This window comes from Pelobates fuscus, chromosome 1 (assembly GCF_036172605.1).
Source record: "Pelobates fuscus isolate aPelFus1 chromosome 1, aPelFus1.pri, whole genome shotgun sequence".
NCBI classification, from domain to species: domain Eukaryota; kingdom Metazoa; phylum Chordata; class Amphibia; order Anura; family Pelobatidae; genus Pelobates; species Pelobates fuscus.
In genome coordinates, this window is record NC_086317.1 from 476,126,304 (window position 1) to 476,151,190 (window position 24,887).

A 24,887-nucleotide genomic window follows, 5' to 3' on the forward strand; every position below is an offset into this window, starting at 1 on the left:
AAATATCCAGTGTTGGATCTAGAGCTGTGTTATAATCACCACATATTATCAAATGGCCCACACGCAACTCCCCAAAAATGTTTTAATGCTGCCTTTATAAATTTTATCTGGAAGGTATTTGGGGCATATAAAGAGACCAATGTAATTTTAATCCCGTTCAAGGAGCCTGCTAATATAAATAACCGTCCCGCCTCATCTGTATATTGTATATTCATTAAAAAAAAAAAACAATCTGCATGTACTAAAATGGCTACTCCTTTAGTTTTATTGGCTGAATATGCATGGAATTCCGGTGGGTATTGTCTTATTTTTAATCTAAAGGCCTCTTGAGATCTGAAGTGTGTTTCCTGTAAACATATTACAGCTGCCTTAGATTTCCTCAATTCCTGATGCACCAACCGTCTCTTATGTGGACTATTTCATCCACTAAATTATAACATAAATGAATACAAATAATTTCACAAAAAAATTAGTCTTTGCCGAAAGCAGATGATTTCGTGAAAAATCTCTCTCATTTTTACTTTGTCCAAGAACCAGCTTATTCCGCAACCCGTGATATTGTTGTGGTGGAATCTCAGTAAAAATAAATTTAGTAGGCCGAGATTACCACGTGGCATGTGTACGTGCATATGCTGACGTATCGATCAGTTGGTTGCACGAGGCAAGATACGATCAGTAGTGTACGGAGCATGTGCAAGAATACAGGATATAGTATTCCCCTCCTCCATTGTGCTGGACAGGCCATGCGGTCAAGCAGGAAGTTAATTCTTATTTGTATTGATTGGTCAAGAGAATGTGCGGGTGGAGCTTAATATGGGAGGAGTTATGTGCCTATATAAGGAGCCTGCACTATTGTCCGGGGCTCAGAACTTGCTGTATTTTGGTGACATTAGTCCCTCTGAGTCCCGATCGGTGAACCGAATAAAGAATCTCTTCCTTCCTGAAGAAACCTGTGTCCATCTCTCTGTGCTTGGCTTCCGTCAGTTTCTCCGGTATCATTTGGTGCATTGGCCGGGAAGCTCATCGTTCAACGGTAGCTGAGAGGCAGAGGCGTGAGACGGTCTATCTTTGCCCACGTTCTCTACGGCTGCACCCCTGAACTTCTGCGTGGACCTCCCTTCGTCTCGGCGCCACTGGTCTGTTGTCCATGTGATCATCGGCCTTTACGTAAGAAGTGCTGGGGTGTCCCCGTCGATGAGTGTGAACTCAGGTTCAGGAACGAGGAGGTAAGACAACTGCTGTTTTAGACGGCAGACCCACTAGGGGTATACCGATTGTGCGGTAGGCCCATAAGGGGTTTGAATTGTGTATGGAATCTGCCCCCTCTGTCGGAGGGAAGGAGCGAAGGCGCACCGCTCAATCGAACGCTCTTTAGTAAGACCGTTTGATTTGGTTAGTCAGGCGGGGTTCTGGTGTAAATAGCCCTAGCCGGACACCGGTGTCTTGTCTAGACTAGCGTTCTAGGGTGTATATTACGTTCGCTAGGTCGGAGGGACCGGGAGACTAAGCGGCGCCTGTGTAAATTCGGTTCGCTAGCTCTCAACCTATCTTGGCTAAGTGGGAAGGCGTGTAAATTTGGAACCCACTAGATTTTTGATAGTAATCGACTAAGAGGCGCCTGTGTAAATTCGGTCCTCTAGCTCGCTATATGTGGTGCTTGGGCAGTGTGGCTAACCAAAACGGGTGTACATAGTTTTAGGTAGTCCATTCAAGGTACTGGCCAATAGTTTAGTTGGGATTGTAAATGTGTTAAAGATTGTTAGTAAAGTGTATATCTTGTTAGATAGCGCGAGCTCAGCCGTCTAGCGAGAGTGTTAATAGTGTGTTGCTGTATCATAGTGCACGGTACCATAACCCTGTATATTTACTGACACTGTATATAAGTACTAATCATTGTCGTCTATTGCATGTTTAACACCATAACCACTAATAATTGTATTGTGACCTTAAATTGTGCTTTGACCTATGCTAACCGTACTGTAACCGCTATTTGTAAAAGACGATGTTACTGGGGTGTGTTATAGACGGGTAATTCATATATAGAGAATTATAGCGTGGGTGACTGTATAGTTTCGCCAAAGGGCATAATATTGATTATTTAGTGACTGGTGTAACAGCTGTGTGTGTACGGGAATTCCCTGAGTGTTTATTGTGTTATTGTGTACGTTTCACTTGGGAACCGTACCACGTGGTGCTGTTGCCAGAGGAAACGGGTGTGACTGTTGAATAGTACGCGTGCATAGTATTCGTTGTCAACGACGTTCCATTGATAAGTATGGGCGCGTCGGAGTCAACGATTCCGGATCCCTTAGGTTGTATGGTGAAGCATTTTAAAAAGGGATTCAAAACATGTGATTTTGGGGTTAAAATGTCTCCTGTACGTTTGGTTACTTTGTGCACTAGGGAGTGGCCTACTTTGGTTGCGGCATGGCCGCCACGTGGTAGTTTGGATCCAACCCTGATACAGCGTGTACACGTGGCTGTGTCAGGTAGGCCTGAACTTTACGGACAGTTTCCATATATTGATTGTTGGAGACAGGCCGTAAACGACTCGCCAAAATGGATTCAGATATGCCACGAGGAGCAATGTCGCCTCATGGTGGCCAGGACTTGTTTGTCCACTAGGACTGTGGTTAGGCCCATTTTGGACACGCCCCCTGAGTCCGAGATCCCTTTGCCGCCCCCTTACTTCCCTACAGGAAGAGGTAACGCGAATGCAGGAAGTTCTATACCCCTCCCCTCATTGCCCTCATCCACTTCCGCTTCCTCCTCTAGTACAGAATCCACCCCCCCTCGTATTAAACCTCCCCTTCCGGAACCAGAACCAACCCCCGTTAGATCTAAATATCCTGATTTGGCGCCACTTCAAACTTCCGGTCAAGCTTCTTCTAGCTCGGCTGGGAGTATTCTATTTACCAGCTTTTCCCAAAATCAAGCTCCCACATCCTCATGCCCTATTTCCCCCCGACTGGAACCCATAACTGACGCCCCTCCACGTAGCCCTATACTAACACGACAACTGACCAGTACCCAACAACTTAGACATTATCAGATGCCTCTTCGTCTGAATCCTGGGTCAGCCTATATCGATGCCGCAGGTCAAATGGCACATGCTGACCCAGTCTTCGTATATGTCTCGTTCACGACTACCGATCTCTTGAATTGGAAGACCCACAACTCCTCGTACACTGAAAAACCACAAGCTATGACCGATCTGTTCACCTCGATAGTTCAGACACATAACCCGACATGGGCTGATTGCCAGCAGTTATTAATGACATTGTTTAATAATGAGGAAAGGACAAGGATTAATCAAGCGGCCATTAAAGCGCTAGAGGATAGAGCCCGTGCTTTGAATCAAGCCAATCCAGCAGCATGGGCCGCAACACATTACCCTAATACCGATCCCGATTGGAATGTAAATGGCGCAGATATGGTTCAACTCAGAGCCTATAGAGACGCTATAATTGCTGGCATGAAAGCCGGAGGGAAGAAAGCTATTAACATGTCGAAGACAGTTGAGGTGATTCAGAAAAGTGATGAAGCGCCCAGTGTCTTTTATGACCGATTATTGGAGGCATACCGCTTGTATACCCCCTTTAATCCGGAAGACGCAGATAATTCCCGAATGGTAAACTCCGCCTTTGTCAGCCAAGCTTACGGAGATATTAAGCGCAAGCTACAGAAGTTAGAAGGGTTTGCAGGTATGTCTATCACCCAACTAATGGAGGTAGCGAACAAAGTGTATATGAATAGGGAAACAGAAAGTAAGAAAGAGGAAGAGCGCAAGATGCGTAAAAAGGCAGATATGCTAGCGGTAGCGATCGCAGGCGTAGATAGACGGGGCCCAGATAGAGGCGATAGTAGATGGAATAGGGAGCCTTTGAGTAGGAATCAGTGCGCGTATTGCAAGGAAGAAGGGCATTGGAGGAACGAGTGTCCGCAAAGAGAGCAGTACGAGAGAGACCAACCCAGGGCAGGTTACGGAAACTTTAGAGGCAGAGCGAGAGGTAGAGGAGGCCCCGGAGGGAGCAATGGTAATAGAGGGAGTAATGGGAACAGAGGAAGTATAAGGGAAGATAGGTACTATCCAGCAGCGCAAAGGCCCCGCGATAGAGAAGGTAGGGACTTTGTAGGATTGGCTGACACGGTCATGGAGGACTATTGATACCGACCGGGCTCCATCCCCCTTGGTCGAGCGGAGCCTATGGTCGATGTATCAATAGGGGGAAAAAGGAGTGCGTTCATGATCGACACTGGTGCTGAACATTCGGTGGTGACTAATCTAGTTGCTCCTCCATCTGGAAGAACTATTACTGTAATAGGAGCAACTGGGAGAAGTGCTGCAAAACCGGTTCTTAAAAGTCGACTCTGTACATTGGGAGGCCACGTAGTAAAACATCAATTCCTTTATATGCCTGAATGTCCAGTCCAATTGCTGGGACGTGATATGCTATCTAAGTTACAAGCGCAGATTACGTTCCTACCAAATGGAACAACATCCTTAAAGTTTAATGGACCTTCAGGTATCATGACATTATCCGTACCAAAGGAAGAAGAGTGGCGACTTTATACAGCGTTGACTAGCCAAAACCCTAGGAGTGATGAATCCTTATTCAACATACCAGGAGTTTGGGCAGAGAACAACCCACCAGGACTGGCCCGCAATATTCCACCTATTAAAATCGAACTAAAACTTGGGGTTTATCCAGTGAGCCTAAGACAATATCACATCCCGCAGAAGGCTAAGAAGAACATCCAATCCTATCTGGATAAGTTCATACGGTATGGTATCCTAAAATTCTGTACTTCCCCCTGGAACACCCCATTGCTGCCTGTTCAAAAGCCCGGTACAGATGAGTATCGACCTGTGCAGGACTTGAGAGCAGTCAATGATGCGGTTGTTAGCATACATCCAGTTGTACCCAATCTATATAACCTGCTTGCTTTAATTCCAGGCAGGGCTACTTACTTTACAGTCTTAGACCTTAAAGATGCCTTCTTTTGCCTCCGAATTGCCACAGAAAGCCAATGTATCTTCGCTTTCCAATGGGAAAACGCTGTGACGGGCTCAAAACGCCAAATGACCTGGACAAGACTGCCCCAAGGGTTTAAAAATTCACCTACCCTATTTGGTTCAGCTCTAAGCCAAGATCTACTGGATTTCGAGTCCATCCCAAGAGAGTGTGTATTGTTACAATATGTAGATGACTTGTTGATAGCAGCAGTTACAAAGGAAATATGTCAGCAAGCAACGCACGATCTGCTACACATTCTCTGGAAGGCAGGATACAAGGTGTCTAGAAAGAAGGCTCAGTTGTGTTTGCCAACTGTCAAATATCTGGGATTCCATATCTCTGAAGGTCAAAGAATTATGGGGCCAGAGAGAAAAGAAGCTGTGTGCCAAATACCGATACCCAAGAATAGAAGACAAGTGCGAGAATTCTTGGGGGCAGCAGGCTTCTGTAGGATATGGATTCCCAGCTACGCGATACTGGCAAAACCTCTGTATGCAGCTATCAAAGGTACAGAGCACGACCCCTTCTTATGGACTCAAGAACAGCAAACGGCAATTGAAGATGTGAAGAAGGCTTTGATGAGTGCCCCAGCATTAGGTCTACCTGATCACACACGACCATTCTACCTGTATGTACATGAGCAAAGAAGAATGGCTGTGGGAGTATTGACACAGTACTTGGGATCATGGCAAAGACCTGTTGCCTACATGTCTAAGCAACTGGATGCAGTGGCCAGCGGACTTCCACCTTGTCTAAGAGCCGTAGCTGCAGCCGCCCTGCTAGTAGCTGAAGCCGATAAACTCACTCTGGGCCAAGAACTTTATGTACGAGTCCCACATGCAGTACGGACGTTGTTGGATTACAAAGGAAATCATTGGTTTAGTAACAGCCGTATGACCAAGTATCAAGCAATGTTGTGTGAAAACCCAAGAGTGCATTTAGAGACTGTAAATACCTTGAATCCAGCTACCCTTTTGCCACAACCTACTGAAAGTCAACATGATTGTTTGGAAGTGATGGATGAAGTATTTTCAAGTAGACCAGATCTTCGTGATTTTCCCATCCAGAACCCCGATGTTCAATATTACACCGACAGCAGTAGTTATGTGAAAGAAGGGATCCGCTATGCAGGATATGCAGGATATGCAGTAACAACGATAGACAAGGTGATAGAAGCTCGGCCACTGGCAAAAGGAACATCAGCACAAAAGGCAGAATTGATAGCACTGACACGAGCGTTACAATTGGCTGAAGGTTTAAGAGTGAACATCTACACGGACTCCAAGTATGCGTTTTTAACCACTCATGCCCACGGAGCTTTGTATAAAGAAAGAGGACTATTGAATTCAGAAGGCAAAGAAATCAAGTATGCAGCTGAAATCCTACAACTATTGGAAGCAGTGTGGGAGCCGAGAGAAGTCGGTATTATACATTGTCGAGCGCATCTGAGAGGAGATGGTGATGTAACCAAAGGAAATCGGATGGCAGACAGTACAGCTAAGCGTGCCGCTGAATCGGGAAGACAGGAGTATGTGGGGCATATAGCTGCTCTTATACCAACTCCGCTGTCTCAATGGACTCCAGTTTATACAGCTCAAGAAGAGGAGTGGTTAAAGACTGAACCTGGAAAGTACTTGGAGAACAAATGGTATCAGTTAGAAGATGGAAGAATAGTCATTCCAGCATCACTAGCGGTAGAAATTGTCCAGAACTATCACAACGGGACACATTCTGGGAGAGACAGCACGGAAGAATCTCTCAGAAAACATTTCTACATACCAAGATTGTCCAACTTGACTCAGGCCATTGTACGAAGATGTGTAACGTGTGCTAAAAATAATGCAAGGCAAGGACCAGTAAAGCCACCAGGAGTCCAGTTTATGGGGGGACTCCCCATGTCCGATTTACAAATTGACTATACAGTAATGCCTAAATCGGGTGGACATCGTTACCTACTGGTAGCTGTGTGCACCTATTCAGGCTGGGTAGAAGCATGTCCTACTCGTACAGAGAAAGCAGGAGAAGTTGTGAGATTCCTGTTACGAGAAATAATACCCCGATATGGACTACCCTGCTCTATAGGATCGGACAAAGGTCCAGCTTTTGTTCATCAGTGCCTACAACAACTGACTCATATGCTTGGTATAAAGTGGAGGCTTCATACGGCATATAGACCCCAGAGTTCTGGTAAGGTAGAGAGAATGAATAGAACTATTAAGAATCAGTTGGCTAAAATGTGTCAGGAAACCCAACTTAAGTGGAACGTTCTCTTACCCATAGCTCTATTGCGAATCCGCAGTACACCTACCAGAAGGATGGGCCTCTCTCCTTTTGAAATCATGTATGGGCGACCACCTCCCGTACTTGGTAACTTAAGGGGGGATTTGAGTCAGTTGGGAGAAGGAATTACCCGACAGCAGGTTGTAGAGTTGGGTAAGACTATGGAGGAGGTACAGAAATGGGTACAAGATAGATTACCTGTGAATATTTATCCCCCAGTTCATAGTTACCACCCAGGAGACCAAGTGTGGATTAAAGAGTGGAATAATGTACCGTTAGGGCCCAAGTGGAGAGGTCCTTATGTTGTTCTTTTGTCTACCCCTACAGCGATAAAAGTAGCCGAAGTGACTCCGTGGATACATCACTCCAGGGTTAAACTAGCAGCAGTCGATTCTTGGCAAGCTACAGCAGATCCAGAGAATCCCTGCAAGATCCGGTTAAAGCGCACGACTCAGTCGGAGTGACGAGGAACCTTGTGGATTACAAATTTTATTGTTTCAGAGATTTGGTAAAGTGAGTGTTTAGACGGCCATAATAAAGCCTGTCCGCTCACCGACGTATAGTATATAAGCCAGGAAAAGTCTCGAAGGGACCCCTGTGAAGACGAGCAGAACTCCATTCCCTGCAGCCCTTACATCCTGGAAGCTGAGGTGCCTTCGCACGGACGAAGACTGAGGATGACGACGAAAGATGTATTCTTAATAATGTTTTTATATGTGTATTTTTATATTCAGGAAGGTAGAGGTACCGACACTCCTAGCTGTGAGGTATGCATTAAGACTACAAGAACAGGTAACCATATTTCCCAAACCCTAATTTGGCATTCACAATACGAGTGTAAAGGAGATGTATCAAGATGTAGATACCTAAATATAGAATATAGTGTGTGCCATTTAGGAGTAGGAGAACCTAAGTGCTTCAGTCCAGAGTATCAACCTCGTACAATTTGGTTGACTCTCAGGAATGGAGATCCTCAGGGGACCCTAATTAATAAGACGGTATTAGAATCCGTACATTCTTCGGGTGTTCTGCTATTTGATGCGTGTAAGGCGATATCAAGTGGTAGAAAGCCGTGGAATGTATGTGGGGATCTTAGATGGGAGAGGACGTATGGGTCGAACGATAAATATATTTGTCCCAGTAGTAAAAATAAATATGTGAGTCCTAGATGCCCAAATAGAGATTATAACTTTTGCCCATATTGGTCTTGTGTGGGGTGGGCAACTTGGGGACAGACAGTAGACAAGGACATGATTGTGACTAAGTTGCCTACCAGTCCATATTGTAAGTCTATGGAATGCAATCCAGTCCATATACTTATAAATAACCCCGACAAGTTCTTAGATAAATATGGTAATTTATTTGGGTTTCAAATATATGGGACGGGTTTAGATCCTGGGACAGTATTGTTTATAGGGATAGAGACTGATACGGTATCCTCCCAAACTCATCAAGTATACCATTCCTTTTATGAAGAGATGAGCATAGATAATAGGATTCCCCATAATGCTAAAAACCTGTTCATTGATTTAGCCGAAAGTATTGCCGGTAGTCTTAATGTTACCAACTGCTATGTGTGTGGAGGTACTAACATGGGAGACCAATGGCCTTGGGAAGCAAAGGAGGTAATGTCCGGTTCTGAGGCAGTTGACCAACTAATATCTACACAAGCCGATTATCATATGAGTATAAGAGGTAAATCTGAGTGGAGATTAAAGACCTCCATCATAGGTTATGTTTGCATAGCAAGGAAAGGAATAATGTATAATACTTCTGTAGGAGAATTAACTTGTCTAGGGCAAAAAGCTTATGATGATGATACAAAGAATACAACTTGGTGGTCGGCTTCAAATGTCTCAGAACCATCTAACCCGTTTGCTAGATACGCCAATTTAAAGGATGTCTGGTTTGATCTATCCATCACATCTACCTGGAGAGCCCCAGCAAATTTGTACTGGATCTGTGGTAAGAAAGCCTATTCGGAGTTGCCACAGGACTGGGAAGGGGCATGTGTGTTGGGTATGCTCAAACCATCCTTCTTCTTGTTACCTATCGAAACAGGTGAGACTTTAGGTGTTAAAGTGTATGATGTGAATCATAGGAAGAAAAGGGGACCCATAGAGATAGGCGCCTGGGAAGATAATGAATGGCCTCCCCAGCGTATTATAGATTATTATGGGCCAGCCACGTGGGCAGAGGATGGTACCTTTGGTTATAGAACCCCAATTTATATGCTCAACCGTATTATAAGATTACAGTTGAGATCATTACTAACGAGACATCACAAGCGCTCAATCTTCTAGCGAAGCATAATACCAGGATGAGGACAGCAGTCTACCAAAATAGATTAGCCTTGGATTACCTTTTGGCAGTAGAGGGAGGTGTATGTGGGAAGTTTAACCTGAGCAATTGCTGTCTTCAAATAGATGACGAAGGGCAAGCAATAGCTGAGCTTACTAGCCATATGGTTAAACTAGCGCAATTGCCTACTCAGGTATGGAAAGGGTATAATCCAAGCAGTTGGTTTGGTAGTTGGTATGAGTGGTTTGGAGGGCTTAAGGCAGTGGTAGGTGGAGTCCTACTGATTTTAATGTTGTGTCTACTCCTGCCGTGTCTTATACCCTTAGTAGTTAGGTCTGTGCAAAGCCTGATAGAAAATATAGCAGAGAGGAAGGCTGCTGCACAGATAATGGCAATTTATAAATATAAGGCTCTAGATCAGGGAGAACCAATGCAGGAAGATGAGTGTTGAAGATTCACATCATAAGATAAGTCTGGTCTGGTTCAAGGTAACTTGCGGTGTATGCAAACTAAGGTTAAGTGATGCCTCAAGTAATTGTGAAATATCAAGAGGCATCAAAGGGGGGAATGTGGTGGAATCTCGGTAAAAATAAATTTAGTAGGCCGAGATTACCACGTGGCATGTGTACGTGCATATGCTGACGTATCGATCAGTTGGTTGCACGAGGCAAGATACGATCAGTAGTGTACGGAGCATGTGCAAGAATACAGGATATAGTATTCCCCTCCTCCATTGTGCTGGACAGGCCATGCGGTCAAGCAGGAAGTTAATTCTTATTTGTATTGATTGGTCAAGAGAATGTGCGGGTGGAGCTTAATATGGGAGGAGTTATGTGCCTATATAAGGAGCCTGCACTATTGTCCGAGGCTCAGAACTTGCTGTATTTTGGTGACATTAGTCCCTCTGAGTCCCGATCGGTGAACCGAATAAAGAATCTCTTCCTTCCTGAAGAAACCTGTGTCCATCTCTCTGTGCTTGGCTTCCGTCAGTTTCTCCGGTATCATTGTCTGTATTGTGTCTACCATTGTGAAAGGAACAAAAGACAATCTGCAGCAAATGGAAGTCACACCTTAGACATGACAATGTCTATAATCCCCACCACCACCTCTAGCCATGAATAGAGTAACCCTTTCACTGCCAGGGATGGCTGCATGATATAGCCGGGTAAGTCATTACTCCAAACCCTCTGGTACTTGAGGGGTTAAGAGGATTTTTTTTTTGTTTTTCAGTTTGCAAACCACCTGCTGCCATTAATTTGCCATCGCACGGCCTTTGTTTTCTGCTTAATTAGGACGACTTTGGCCGATTTGCGTCCTTGTTAGAGGTTTCTCCATTCAGAAGGCGATAAACCAGGGATATAGCCTGGAACTTTACTGGTGCAGTCTGCCAAGGCAAGCTCTCTGCGTTACAGCTCCTGAACATTAGAACCTCCTGAGTTTAAATTCCAGTCCTCCACCCCCTCTGCTTCTTAAACCACCAAATCTATGTAGGGCAGAGTACGGGTCTTTACTGTGACACTGCTATTTTTTGTTATTGCTCTTTCTTGTTTTGTTTTGTGTATATGCAAGTCCTCTTTTTGTACTAACCCAGTGATGGCAAACGTTTTTGAGCCTCGAAAACACAAAACCAACATCTTTATCTTAAAGTAACAGCACTGCAATTAAACCTGAAAACTGAGATTTATTTTAGAATAACAACCGACGATCTCCATCACAAGAGACATCCATCTTTCTCCAACTCTGCTCCACCTGCGCCACCGTCTTCCACCTACTAGGAACTCTAGTGCATCCACAAGAGTATAAAATATAGATCTATGATAGGTCCTGCAAGACAGCAGGATCCTCCATGGAAATGTGTTGTGCAGTGTTCCTATTAGCTGTCATAAATACAAGACACAACAAGTGGAAGCTGATTGAGCCTCCGCCTTGAGAAATATTTTGTGAAAAATTGTGTACACGTCGTCAAGATAGCACAGTTATACATAAATATAATAGAACATGCACAGGCTGCTCCTGATCCTACTGCCTTCACCGTATGAAAAACAGTTATGCAGTGAGCTGCCCCGTGGGTCCCTTTAACAAAGTAAAGTCACTGAGGGGAGGCACCAAATTAAAAAGGAAGATGTCCCATGTCTCAGACTGAGGAGCTATTCACTTGAACACAATAAACAAATTTTGTATCTTAATGAGAGAATACGAATATAAAAACCCTGGAAAGTGACCGTGTCCCTTTAAGGCTTGGAATTTACTGCAAACGCACCCGTTTCAAAAGTGTCTTGTATTAATATATTAAAATTAATCATTCAAATTCATGCTGCACTTACATCCAGTAGTAGTTTATTAAAAAAAAATAGTTGTTAGTATATTTCCTTTCTAAATATTTACACATTTTAAATTTATTTCCTTTCATTTCCTGACCTGACATATGTATAAGATGCCCCCATATATATGACATCCCCTTTTTTTTTTTTAATCCAAAATTAAAAAATACATATTTTAAACATCTGTAGCACTGGCTGATCAGGATCCCCCACTAGTCCCGGGCCCCCTCACAACCCTGTAGGCCGATCCCCGAAGTCCGGACACTGGTTCTCAGTATCGCTGTCCTGCTGTTGGCGGCAACAATGCCCTCTGCCTGTGTTACCCTACGGGGGATGTCCTGTGGTGTCTATTTGTAGTCCAGAGATGTAAGGTCTTAGCGTGGTGCAGAGTGTTACGAGGAAGCTTGCGGTTGCGCAAGATCTCCCAGACCCGCACACACAATCAATCAAATTCACGGAGAAGCGCCTCCTCTGTTTCAAGTATGTCAGCAGATTGCAGAGGTGTACAACACAGCCTATTCTTGCACTAACCTGGCAGTAGAGAAGCCAACAGCCAGCTATGTGTTCTGTCAGTGAGTAGCCAAGTTTTGTGTAATAATTAGATTTTTTTTAAAGGAGCTCCAGCCACATGTGACTTGGTTGGCTTTCAGGCCCCGAGCACAAGTGTTTTTTTTAACCCCTGCAGTGACACTCCATGTGTAAGACGACCCCCAATTTTAGACTAAAACAATTTAGAAAAAAACATAGTCTTCTACATGGAAAAATACGATATATTGTGCAAAAGATTTTCACCATGCGCATTTTTATTCACCCCCTGTCTCAATACCATAATTTTATATTGATGTTCGGCCCCTAAAACACACATAAAGAATATTATGGAATCTTCATTATTTTTGTAGTGCTTTGCAAATTACACAGATGAACAAAGACATTGCAAGGAAGAAATATCAACTATCAAGAAATATCAAATATCAAGAGAAAATATCAACTAGGAAACAGCATCACATGTCTGATTCTCTGCACTTTTTTTTAGTTATAATATCTAGATGAATATTCATGTTTGTAAGATATAGAGTAGGATAAACATTGGTAATTTGTTACATAGATTCCAATCATGTTGAGTGAGATTAATAGAACATGCTTACAGATTACTTTTAACTTTAGCCAGCAACACTTAGTTGAAGACATACGTAGGCAGGACCAGCATGACAAGATATAAGAGAGACCTTATAATAGCAAAGAGTAGCTGGACAATAAACTATACTAATGAGATAGGTTGCTCCAGGCTGAATAAAATAAATCAAATGGGTAGTTCTCACAGGGTAAGCCTGGGCAATGGGTGCAAAAGGCATGATAAGGCAGTCCTCCTGTGTCTAACCGATGCCTCGTCTTGAGGCCTTGACTTTAGTCTCGGGGTGGGTGTGGGGGTCCCCCCAAAACGTGCTTGTCCAGCTCCCAGCCGGGATGTAGTCTGGGGTTTCGCCGACATTATACTCCTGTCCGGGTACCAGCAGTACTTGAACTTGGTAACTCTGGTAGAGCCTAGGAAGCTTGCGACGGCTGGGAACCACAGATGGGTGGTGGTGGCGAGCACCCAGGGGTCCCGTGTCTGTCCGCGGCCTAGGTGAGTAGCAGTTCTTGGCTGGGTTATGTAGGGTAGCCCAGGGTCTGTCGGCATGTTGCGGTCGCCCAGGTGGAGCGGTGGTCTCCCCAAGGGGATAGAGGTTTCGAGGGGGCAGTCCTGGGGTATGTCGCTGTTTAAGGCTTAAGCGACTCACCGCTGATCTGAGGTTAGTTTGCTGAGACTTCCGCCGTATTGCCCATCTCCTTCTTCCCGCCATCTTAGCTGTACCCTGGCTCCGTCTTGGGGCTGCTGGCTGTGGTGTGGTGTCTTGTGGAGTTATTGCCAGAGGGGCCCTTCCTGAAGTGCCCTTGCAGGCTGTAAGTCTGGCCCAGAAGTCTGCTAGTAAGCGGTCTAGTCGTTCTGCAAGTGTGGGCAGAGGATGTCTGGCTGCTGTCTTGAGTGTGGCGTCCGCCATGTTGTGAGTCCCTAGTCTGCTATGCAGGTAGGACACAGTTGGCTTTTTGTTGCTGGGTCACAGATTGTTTATGCCGGGATATCCCTCACCGACAGGGGGGGGGGGGAGGAAGAGTATTCTGGGGAGACCTCTAGCTGTGAGGGCCGCAGCGGCTAAGGGATCGGCCGCCTCCCCCGTGCCGTCTGTTATACCCTGTAGGCCTCAGGTCAATCCCCGCGAGTAAACTGCCGATTTCGGTCAGAGGTTCGGTCACTCATTGCCGCTGTCGTAGTCCCCGGTTCCTGGGGCTCCTGTGCAGGCAGCAAGTAGGGCTTATTGTTCAGATTTTTGGCCGCAAAAGGGCCGTTTGGCTCGGAGCTCTTGTAATGTGCGACCATTCAGCGTGGCTTCCAGGCTCCGCCCCCGGAATCTTCATTATTAAGACTTTTATCACACACCATTTATTGTCGCAGGTATAGAACTGCTGCTGTTTAGTACATCCCTCCCCCCAATGTAGGCTATATTTAGCGAGCACAGAAAAGGTTAAATTAGTAAACCAGGCAGTCTCTATGCCCTATCCCTTGTACTAAACCTCAGTAACACAGCTTGTTTTTGTGGTCAGAACATAAATGCAGATAAAGGATCAATTCGAATGCCACCACTGCCTTGGAAAACTCATAATCTTGTTAATGTTATCGGATCATTTGTGGTCACGTTGCAGTTTTTGTAAATGCTTAGATATAATGCCCCAAACCTGGAGGGTTAAATGAAAACGTTAGCTATATGTCCCTCACAGACTGGAATTCCGTAACATAAAGGAACACTCTGTGCAGACGAAGAATCACAACTTCCTAAGTTGTTATGGTGCGAAGAGGACCCCAGGCCTGCCTTACCGTGAGGAGTTAAACCGTTAAGGTATGGTTTAACCCCAAAGTGTTGAATTAGGTGATTGATCGCACTGCCCATCTGTTTCCACTGAAGTTCTACACTTGAATCAGGAAGCTTCGGACTTCGCCGCCGCCGATAGGCTGAGAGAAGCAACTGATGCTTTCAGCCTACCAGTAGTTCAACATTCACACAATGGCTTGAGAAACATATGTATTTTTCCTAAGCTGTTTTGTGAATGGGGAGCTACTGATGAGCGTCATCTGAGAGCTGAGAGCGTCATCTGACGCCGAACACAAAAGCTCCGAGTTATCACAGTGCTATCTATGAGATTCATAGAAACATAGAATGTGACGGCAGATAAGAACCATTCGGCCCATCTAGTCTGCCCAATATTTCTAAATACCTTATCTTAGAAGGTATTTAGAAAATTACAGCTCTGTTCATTCAAACTCACACATTTGTTTATGAAATTTTCATGCAGATTGTTTTCAGACAAATTCTCTATTTGAAATCCAGGCCTTCGCCAGTCTGCTCAATCAATTATCAAAATGCAGAGGTTCTGGGCCTGTTCCTAGAGATAGGGGCATTATGTGTATGGACACTTGCTGATAGCAGAGGCATTTCCCTTTGGGTGTTAGACACATCCATTAAGGACAAACAATGCCAGGAAGACCATGAATCCATCCAGACACGCACACACATATATGTTGATCTATCTGTACATGTTATAGAATGCATAGTGGGCTCTGTATGAACGCACAGAGCACTGCCCTGCCGGCCTGGCACTCTACGATGGAAGAAGCTATATTATGTGGAGATTTTGACCACATTCCCACTGAAGAGGAGACGGGATGTATTCAGGTTTTCCTGTGTGCAGATCCTATCGGTAAGTTTGCATTTTGTTTCATTTTTGTTCGTATTTTGTTTGTTAATTGGTCACTGGTGGCTCAGGGGGCTGGAAGAAACCTGATGCTTCATGTAGATATTTTTACAAATGCACTCTACCATCATGCTAATTCGAGTAAAGAAGGGAGAAAACCTCGAGAGCAATAACGACTAAACATGGCGCCCTAGATGTTGCAAGCTAGCGGTGCATCATGGGATTTTTTTAGCAAGTAATGTGGTTTATGTTTTACGGTTTATACTTTTGATAATTAGCAGAAATGCTCCAAGATGAATACATATATTATTTAATGCCTGAAACAGTGAAGTTAGTGTAAATAATAATATTTTATAAAATGTTCTCTCTTGGTTGCCTCAAATGTAACCGTGGAAATGAGGAACTATTTTCCCTTTTCTGAACAATTAGAATACAACATGTTTCTGATGCTGTGATGTCTTTCTACTGATTGAGGAGTTCCCAGGCCGTGTGAGGGTTTGAAGGGTGAATATTACTTACTTTCCAGCCGTCGGCGCAACAGTCTCCACAAAATCTCTTTGGCTGGGATCATCAGTGCAGATTATCTCATAGATAAACATTGAGAGACTGGTGCCCATTCGTGGCAAAACGCTGCACTGCGTCAATCAAATGGTCTGTGTGAGACCGATTATAATATAGTCCAGTGTTCCTGCAGAATGTTGATGTTTTATATCGCAGGGTTAAAAGTTCAATGACAGGGAATCCAGACCTCTTCATTGAGATCGAGTAATCTATGTGCCTATAGTGTCCTTCGAAGGAATGCCATCTTATAAAAGGCATTTCTCTGTAGTACCAGGGCCGAGCCTGTAACGAGCTTGTAGGCACAGAATGCTCAGGCGCACCCCAATTCCACCCCCGCCTTCCAAACTAATAAAATATAGTACGTAGACTTTTAAATATGATAAAAGTTGTTGTATATACACATAAAGCGTGAGTGTGTATAGTTTGTGTGCATGTGTATCAGTGTGTAAATATAGTATAGTAAATAGTGCATGTCTGTATCTATGTATTTCTAAGTAGGGATGTGCATGGGAAAAATATTCGGTTCGGTTCGGCATTCCGAAATTCTGCACTACGACACTTCGGAACTTCAGCACTTCGGGAACTTCGGAATTTCTGAAAATTCGGCACTTCGGGACTTGGGGTAAGTGTAGGGTTAGGGTTGGATTAGGGTTGTGCGGGTTAGAGGTAGGGTTAGGGTAGGGCTAGTGGTAGGGTTAGGGGTTGGGGTAGGGTTGCATTAGGAGCAGGGTTATGGTTAGGAGTAGGGTTAGGGGTAAGGTTAGGATTAGCATAGTGTGAGGGGTAGGGTAGGGTTAGGGGTAGGGTTAGGAATAGGGTTAGTGTTACCCTAATCCTAACCCTACCCCTAACCCTACTAACCCTACTCCAACCCCTAGCCCTAACCCTACCGCAATCCCTAACCCTACCCCTAACCCTACTCCAACCACTAACCCTACCCCAACCTCTAACCCTAACCCTACTCCAACCACTAACCCTACCCCTAACCCTACTCCAACCACTAACCCTACCCCAACACCTAACCCTACCCCAACCCCTAACCCTACTCCAACCACTAACCCTACTCCAACCTCTAACCCCAACCCTCTCCTGTTTTGCCACTTTTCAGAAATCCAAAGCACTTTGGAAATTCGGCACTTTGGAAATTCGGCACTTTGTCAATTTGGTTCTGCATTCCGAAATTCGGAACTTCGACTCTTCAAAAATTTGGCAATTCAGTTCGGTTCAGCATTCCGAAATTCGGCACTTTGGATATTCGGCACTTCGGACATTCGGAAGCATCCAAATTTCCGAAATTAGGGCGAATTTGCATTTGGATCAAAACGTATTGCACATGTCTATTTCTAAGCATGTTTGTTTGTGTATAGCGTGTGTGTGTGGGTAACAGTGTGTTTATACGTTTGTGTGTGTAAAAGTGTTGGTAATAGCAGTATGCATTAATAGAACTTTAGAAATAAAAAAAAATGAAAGAAAATACTTGTCTCCCGAATGTTGGGCATAACCCACCAAGACAATAAAGGGACACTATAGTCATCCAAGGGTCAGCTGTTTCCCCATAGGAAATCAATGATTCTATGCTTTCCTATTGGGAGGTCTAATGCACATTATTCCCCGCTCATCAAGGGACGTCGGAGGGGGCGGAGCCACGACCCAGCGTCAAGGGACATTGGCACTGGGATTAAGTAAGTAAATAAAGAGTTTTTATTCATGGCACCAGCAGGAGTGCGAAGGAGGGGAAGGCAGAGGGAGCGATAGTGCCAGGAGTACAGCTTTGTAATCCTGGCACTATAGTATCCCTTTAAATGCAAGTATTGACAGGAAAACTGTCAGACTTTTTTGCCCAAAACATCTAATGGCTGATGGAGATTAACAATGCTCAATGACACATACCAGAAGAAGGGACTGCACTCATGGTTTCCTCTGTACCTAGGGCCGGATTAACATAGGGACTGATGGAGCTGCAACACCAGGCCCATGCTTATGAAATAGGCCCATTGATTTAATATATATATATATATTTTACTACTCTTCACATGCTCTTGCCTAAGTATGGAAACTTAAGAGGGAAGGAGAGATATAGAGAAACAAAACTGGTGTGCACTGCTGACAATTAACTTAGTTAAGGTAAAGCTGACTTTGCGCACTTCAGTCTCTCTAACACTGTGGCATGTTCCCTTTCTTCTACACTCACTGCATACACTATTCATCTGTCCCATACTGTATAACAGGAGCTTCTGCCTGTTAGTCAGAAGGTAAGGAGAGGAATGGACAAGTGAGTGCTAGGGGACAGTCCTTAGAAATTGTAGAGATAGCACATTATTAGACACATTTATGCCAAGCTCAGGGTGCTGTCTGCACAGTATGCCCTTGGTTGTTCATCCTGCATGATTGGCAGGTAGCCTGACGTGCATTCACGCCAGGCTGGCCATCTAATTCTTCATCAAACATGCAGAATTAGATGTCCCTTTGGGCAATTTTGGTTACGTGATTCACATCAGTGGCCCACCCTTATACTTCGCCAACCGAAATCCTGCTTTATTGGACACTGCTGTTATAGGGTATGGATTTACGTGAAAGATGAAAGCGAGAGATTAGCATAAGGGTATGTGTTTTCTGAGAGATATATCCTGTGAATTTCCATCCAGCCCCATCTCTACCATATACATGACGCTTGGGAGGTATAACTGTTTTAGTGTTTTCTGTTGATAAGATTCTGTAATTAGGCCCATCATAATTGTCCGCACCCAATGGGCTCTTAATCTGACCCTGTCTGTACCAGCAAGGACGAGTAGGTGCTCCTGGTCTCTCAAAATTCCACACTGTGTTAGATAGAAGATCCAGGCACTCAACAAGTCCTTTTTTAAAGTGCAGATATTTCATGGAAACAGCAAGCGAGAGGTAATAACATTTCAGCCTACCCTGGCCTTTGTCAAGTCCAACACAATACTTTTTTAAAAACAAGCATTTAAACAAGCCCACTGTATCAGAGATGGTCACTGATAGTTAATATCTGTCACTTCAGCTGTTATACACTAAGGCTGCCACATGGCTGGTGCAGCATCATGGAACATGTAGTCTCAAATAGCTGGAGTGCCAACAATTATCCACTCCCTCGATTTGCTGTTAGCGGCTCCCTGAGAGATTGCCAGGGATGGCTCCATAAAGGTGACCAGACCACTTGCTAAGCAAGAAATTACAAGGATCTAAAAAGAAAATGAACAATTTTAGTTAACAATAAATGATTTGGAGTAATATCTAATTCAGAGGGTTTATTTTTCATTCCGCTATTTTTGCCTAATATTATAATACCCTAGTCAATTCCTCACAGTTCTTGGATTAGCCAATAAACCCCAACATTTTGTTTCTGTATAATGTTACTCTTTTTCATTCTCCTGGTAAAATATCATCTGCCTAGTGCAGGTGTAGACAAGCTTTGGCAATCGAGATGTGGACTGCATCTCCCCTGATGCCTTGCATGCATTATGGCAATATAAGAGCATTATGGGGGATGTAGTAAACAACATTTAGAGTGCTGAAAGTTGCCTACTCCTGGCCTAGCGTTTATACATAATCTATGATTAAAGGGACATTCCACTACCCAGATAATAAATAAACACTGTTTAGTAGATATACCCCAAATGAAAACTTGCATGTATTTAATTATATATATATATATTTATTGGGTGTCTATATAAAAGCAGCTTTTATAACCTGCAAATCTCTTGTCTGCAGCCTTTGCAAGCCCTCCCCTTCTAACCCGCCCAGATATTCAGTGGCTGTCCAATCACAGACATCCCAATGCAGCTCAATGAAAAGTCTTTGCAAGGCAGCTGCTCTGGGCAATTGCTGCCTTTTGAGTTTAGCTTCTCTGAGCTAATCAAACCAGGAAGTAACATTACCAGCTGTCTGCTTGAAATCCGTAAGGGTATAACCAGGTGAATTTTAAAAAAGTGTACATTTCTGTTGTTATCTGCACTTTTTGTAAAATGAAAAAAAAAACACACGCTTCACACATAAAGCTTTTTGACAAGTTGAAGAGCTTTAGGGGTGTGGAGTTTGTCTTATACAATTGCAACTCTTTATATAGTGCCAACAAATTCTGCAGCACTGTGCAATCGGAAACAAGACAAATGTTTAAAGGGACACCATAGGCACTCAGACAACTTCAGCTCATTGAAGTGCTCTGGATGTAATGTCACAGGTCTCTTCACTCTGCAAAGGTAATTCATTATCTGTGAGGGTTAACTCCATGACTGAGGGGGAACTATAGAGAGTTAAGGTGCCAAATAAACAGCTTTGTTTTCCTGGCACTATAGTTTCCCAACAATACATGTTTGACATACAGTAACAGTCTGTTTGGTCCAGAAGTCTTTATTTTTAAGCTTTTTTTACATTGTTGAAAGTGTTACTTTTTAGGTAGCTGGGTTCATGTCCCACGGTGGAACTTCGAAGGTTATATAATGTTGCTGGGAGATATTCCCTTCGAATAAAAGGCTATTTTGAGCTCTGTGATTTGCTCAATGCTCTTTATAGCAAGATGAAATGGACAAAAACTATCCAGGGTTTTATATTTAGCTCAAAATTAAAGATCTCCATTCCAGCCACATCCTGAAACATGAAGGAATTGGGAGTCCTAGAAAAACTTATTTTTATTTTTTCCCGCAGTATATTCTGTTCAATCTGCAGAACATTTAACCCAGAGTCCACGACAATTGCCAGCAATGGAAAAATTAGCATCCACAGTCAAATATGAACTTTGCAGGTTGATTCACAAGAGTCCAATTCATCTATTTCCAAAGGCTTTCAGTCAGGATCCAGGGAATGGCCCTAACTTGGCCCTGACGTGTGAACAAGGATAATAATGTGATAGGGGGAGATGACTGAGTATAAGATTGGTTACCCAATCCTCCTGATAATATAAGTTAATTACAGGGCTGGCAGTGTCCAGCATTCCAGACCTAAATTAACAAAAGGCCCACTATTACCCCCTGGGCCAGTGGCCTACATCACTAGTACTGGTGCACTTTCCTAGTACCAAATCGTTGTTCTGGGAATCCCAGCCTGAGATAGTCCTGTGGGAGTGCGGCAAGAGGCAGGAGGAGTGCAGAATCTGTGCTGGTCCGGCACTTTGTGGGTTTGTTCTTGGACTGATGGACTGCAATCTCAATGTTCTCTCAGCCTGGATCGACCCACTCGTGCATGACTTTACCTTACACCCCCCAATAAGACACGGACACAGATTTAAAGTGGAGAAAACTTTGCCACGGCTTTATTAAATATAATAAATATATAAATAATAATTTGGTTCATTGCCAAACATTCCCAAGATCACATAATCTGTACTTTACCCCAATTATTAACAGTACTAGACCCACCGGCAATGATCCCTAACATATAATACAATAACACATAACCATACATAATTGACATAACCAACATGGCCACAACATGCCTCATACCAATTGATTTTCGTAGTAGGGGCATACCGAGACACCCCTACCCCACCAGGTTGAGAACCACCTCCGGGTTCCAACCTCCAAATTTAGATAGTAGGGGCATACCGCCGACACCCCTACCCCACCAGGCTGAGATCCACCTACGGGTTCCAACCTACCAATTTTGCTTGCAGGGGCATACCGAGACACCCCCTACACCACCAGGTTGAGAACCACCTACGGGATCCAACCTACCAAATACCAAATTCAACCATGTAAACATTGTTAACCAACCAAGCTCCCAGCTAGCAAAACTACCTACCCTCCAATATCTTCCGCCACAGCTCAGGGCTTGACCCCTCAAGCCATCTGAGCGCAGTTCCCCCCCCCCCCCCACCCCCACCCCGGCAGAAACAACGCACGCTGCAGGCCTTCTTGAACCTAAGTTAAGAAACTCATTACCGACATCGGAAAGGTGCACCTCATCATACCTATAATAACCATGGAGCCTAGCTTCCAGATCTATATGTCGCACAACCACTCCCCCTATACGTCTCACGAAAATGGACAACCACTTATTAACTTGTCCCCTGCTCCCAGACACTGCCATCAGATCCCTAGCGTGACGTCCAAGGAACCGGGGTAACTATTCCGACCAAATCGAGATTACACCTGGCACCCGAGCCCTCAATCCATCTAAATCCTGCTACCTACGGTGCACTAGCTCCCTCTGGGGTACCCTCCCAAAATCATTACCACCTGCATAAAGCAGCAGAAAATCTTGTAACTGCCCTGCACCTAAACGCCTCCAAAGTTCTGAGCAGACTTCCGTCCAACAAAAATTCCTATAGCCAAACCACAATAACTTGACCACGCGCTGTGGAAAGCCCAGCTGTCCTCCTTGGGGTCGAACTGCAGCTCTCTTGCACGCCCAATGGATGAATGAGTTGCCCACCAACCAGGCGACCCAACCTACGGAGGAAAAGAAACAGGTTAACCCAGAGGCGTAGCTAGGGAGGGGCAGGGGGGGACATATGTCCCCGGGCGCCACGTTAGGGGGAGCCAAAATGAGTATTAAAACTAATGATTTAATTTTATTTTGATGTAAACTAATGTATCCCAAATACGTTTGCAAGATTGAATTTTGGAGCTCCACAAATATCTTCATTACAAACCAGTTGGCAAGCATGATTTTGACGCCCCCATTGAGCATTAAGGGGCGCCATTCTACTCATAAACAAATGACACAGAAATCCACAATGTAGGATTGCCGATGGCGTTTTTTTAAAAAACAAAGATCAGTTCGGGTTCAAATATTATTCTTCATATACTGAAAGTGGCATTGGCATCTGGTTTTAACAATTATACTGGTTGGATAATTTTGAGTCGAATATAGGATTTTACGTGAGTGCAAGGAAGATAGAATAATACTTCACATAAGTTGAAAAGAGAAAGATAGATAACAAGTATTCGTCTCGTTGAATATAATCTGTAGCTTTCTCTCACTTCCACCAGTATAAAACAGTATCTCCCATCCTTTTCTCAGACGCTATATTTGATGTTAGTGGAACTTAGTGAAACAAAGACAGGGGACAGTTTTTTATTTAATATATTTGAAGTTCAATAAATAATGTATTTTAATTCATGTATTTTATTTACGTACTCGTTAAAAAAAATTACCGCGAAAGCGACTGCATTACCTTCAAATTTAACGCATGCGTAACATCTCGGTATGAGGTTGCTTTAGTGAGTGTCGTCTAACAGACAGAATGCAGAGCATGTGTATTGATGCTACAAGGGTGGGGAATACCAAAACTGACAGTCCAGTGTCCAAAGTACCAATTCTGAAATATTTAGTTGAACAACAACAAGAAAAGAAAAGGTTTGTTATGATATTTGTATGATAAATAAATTGATAATTTTTAAACTTGAGTAATATAACTATATGTCAACTATATGCAATTTCGCTAATATTGTACAATTTGTAATTGTATAGAATTTGGATTTTTCTTGACATAAATTTTGCCTGGAAATTATTTAATAACAAAATCGATTGCTCTGATCAATTAAAACAATTCAATATAAGAGTTCCATCCTACTTTATTAGAGAGTGATTTTCTATCCTTACCTTTTAATAAAACGAGCTCGGCGTACAATTCACCTATAAATAGGATATCTTTAAACTTAAATGCACTAAATAAAATTGAAAACTCGCCTGATAAATTTAACTGTTCTCATAATGTCTACAAAAAAAATTTCAATAATTATCTTCACAATTATGTTCATTGTTAATTATGTAATTAAAGATTACCGTTGTACCTAATAATTCTTGCACTCCTTAGCATCGAAAGAGAAACACTTGAGAATATTAATTTTGACAACGTGATTGACGAGTTTGTGACAGTCAAATCAAGGAGGATCAATTTGTTGTAGACTGTCTATTCCAGTCATTTATAATTAGTAGAGTATATTTTATTTTTTTTCAAATAAATTGTTTACAATCGTATAGAGAATTATTAGTCTGTATTCTATTTCATTAAAATACCAGATGCTTCGAAAATGAACCATATAAACCGTAAAATGTCAAAATTTTCTTAGGGGCTCAGACTGAGCCCCCAGACTCTGACGGTCCGAGAAGGGGCGAAGACTTTGTGTCATGTCCCCGGGCGCAGATGACCCTAGCTACGCCTCTGGGTTAACCACATGTAACCATAACCCGTAAGCGTAACTGTACCATTTACATGCAGCATTGTTTTTTCATTTCATTTTTTTTTTTTAAATTAATACGGTCTAACCTTACATATGACCGGAACCTGACGGACTCCCACCGTCCAATCCGCTTAACCAACTCGTCACCAAGGCCCAACCTGGCTGCATCTGCAGCAGCCCCAATTCTGAGCGAATGTGTACCAAACTGCCAAGGACCCAACCCCTACTGAAAACTTGTACTCCGATAATGACGACCCATCCTCATGAGTGAGAAGGGAGCCCGTCCCCCTTGGGTGGGCCCGCACATATGCAGTTGCACAGGCAACCGGACACACTGATGACCCAAAAAACATGTTTTTTTTGAGCGCCTCAAACTCGCGACAAATGCGATCCTGCCGCACGTCAGCACCCGCCACCTGGATTCTTCCACTACCCGCTTGACAACCACTCACTAAATCACTTACCTGGAATGCCCC

At 43.7% G+C, this 24,887-nt stretch overlaps 1 protein-coding gene across 1 annotated transcript in view; it reads left to right on the forward strand.

The window, feature by feature from the left end:
- Nucleotides 1-15,618: 15,618 nt before the first annotated feature.
- The window catches only part of LOC134585688 (NACHT and WD repeat domain-containing protein 2-like), a 43,553-nt gene continuing 34,284 nt past the window's right edge, over nucleotides 15,619-24,887 (forward strand). Inside the window, exon 1 of the mRNA XM_063441147.1 lies at nucleotides 15,619-15,712. Coding sequence (XP_063297217.1) covers nucleotides 15,619-15,712 — 94 coding nt within the window. The remainder of the gene's footprint in view (nucleotides 15,713-24,887) is intronic.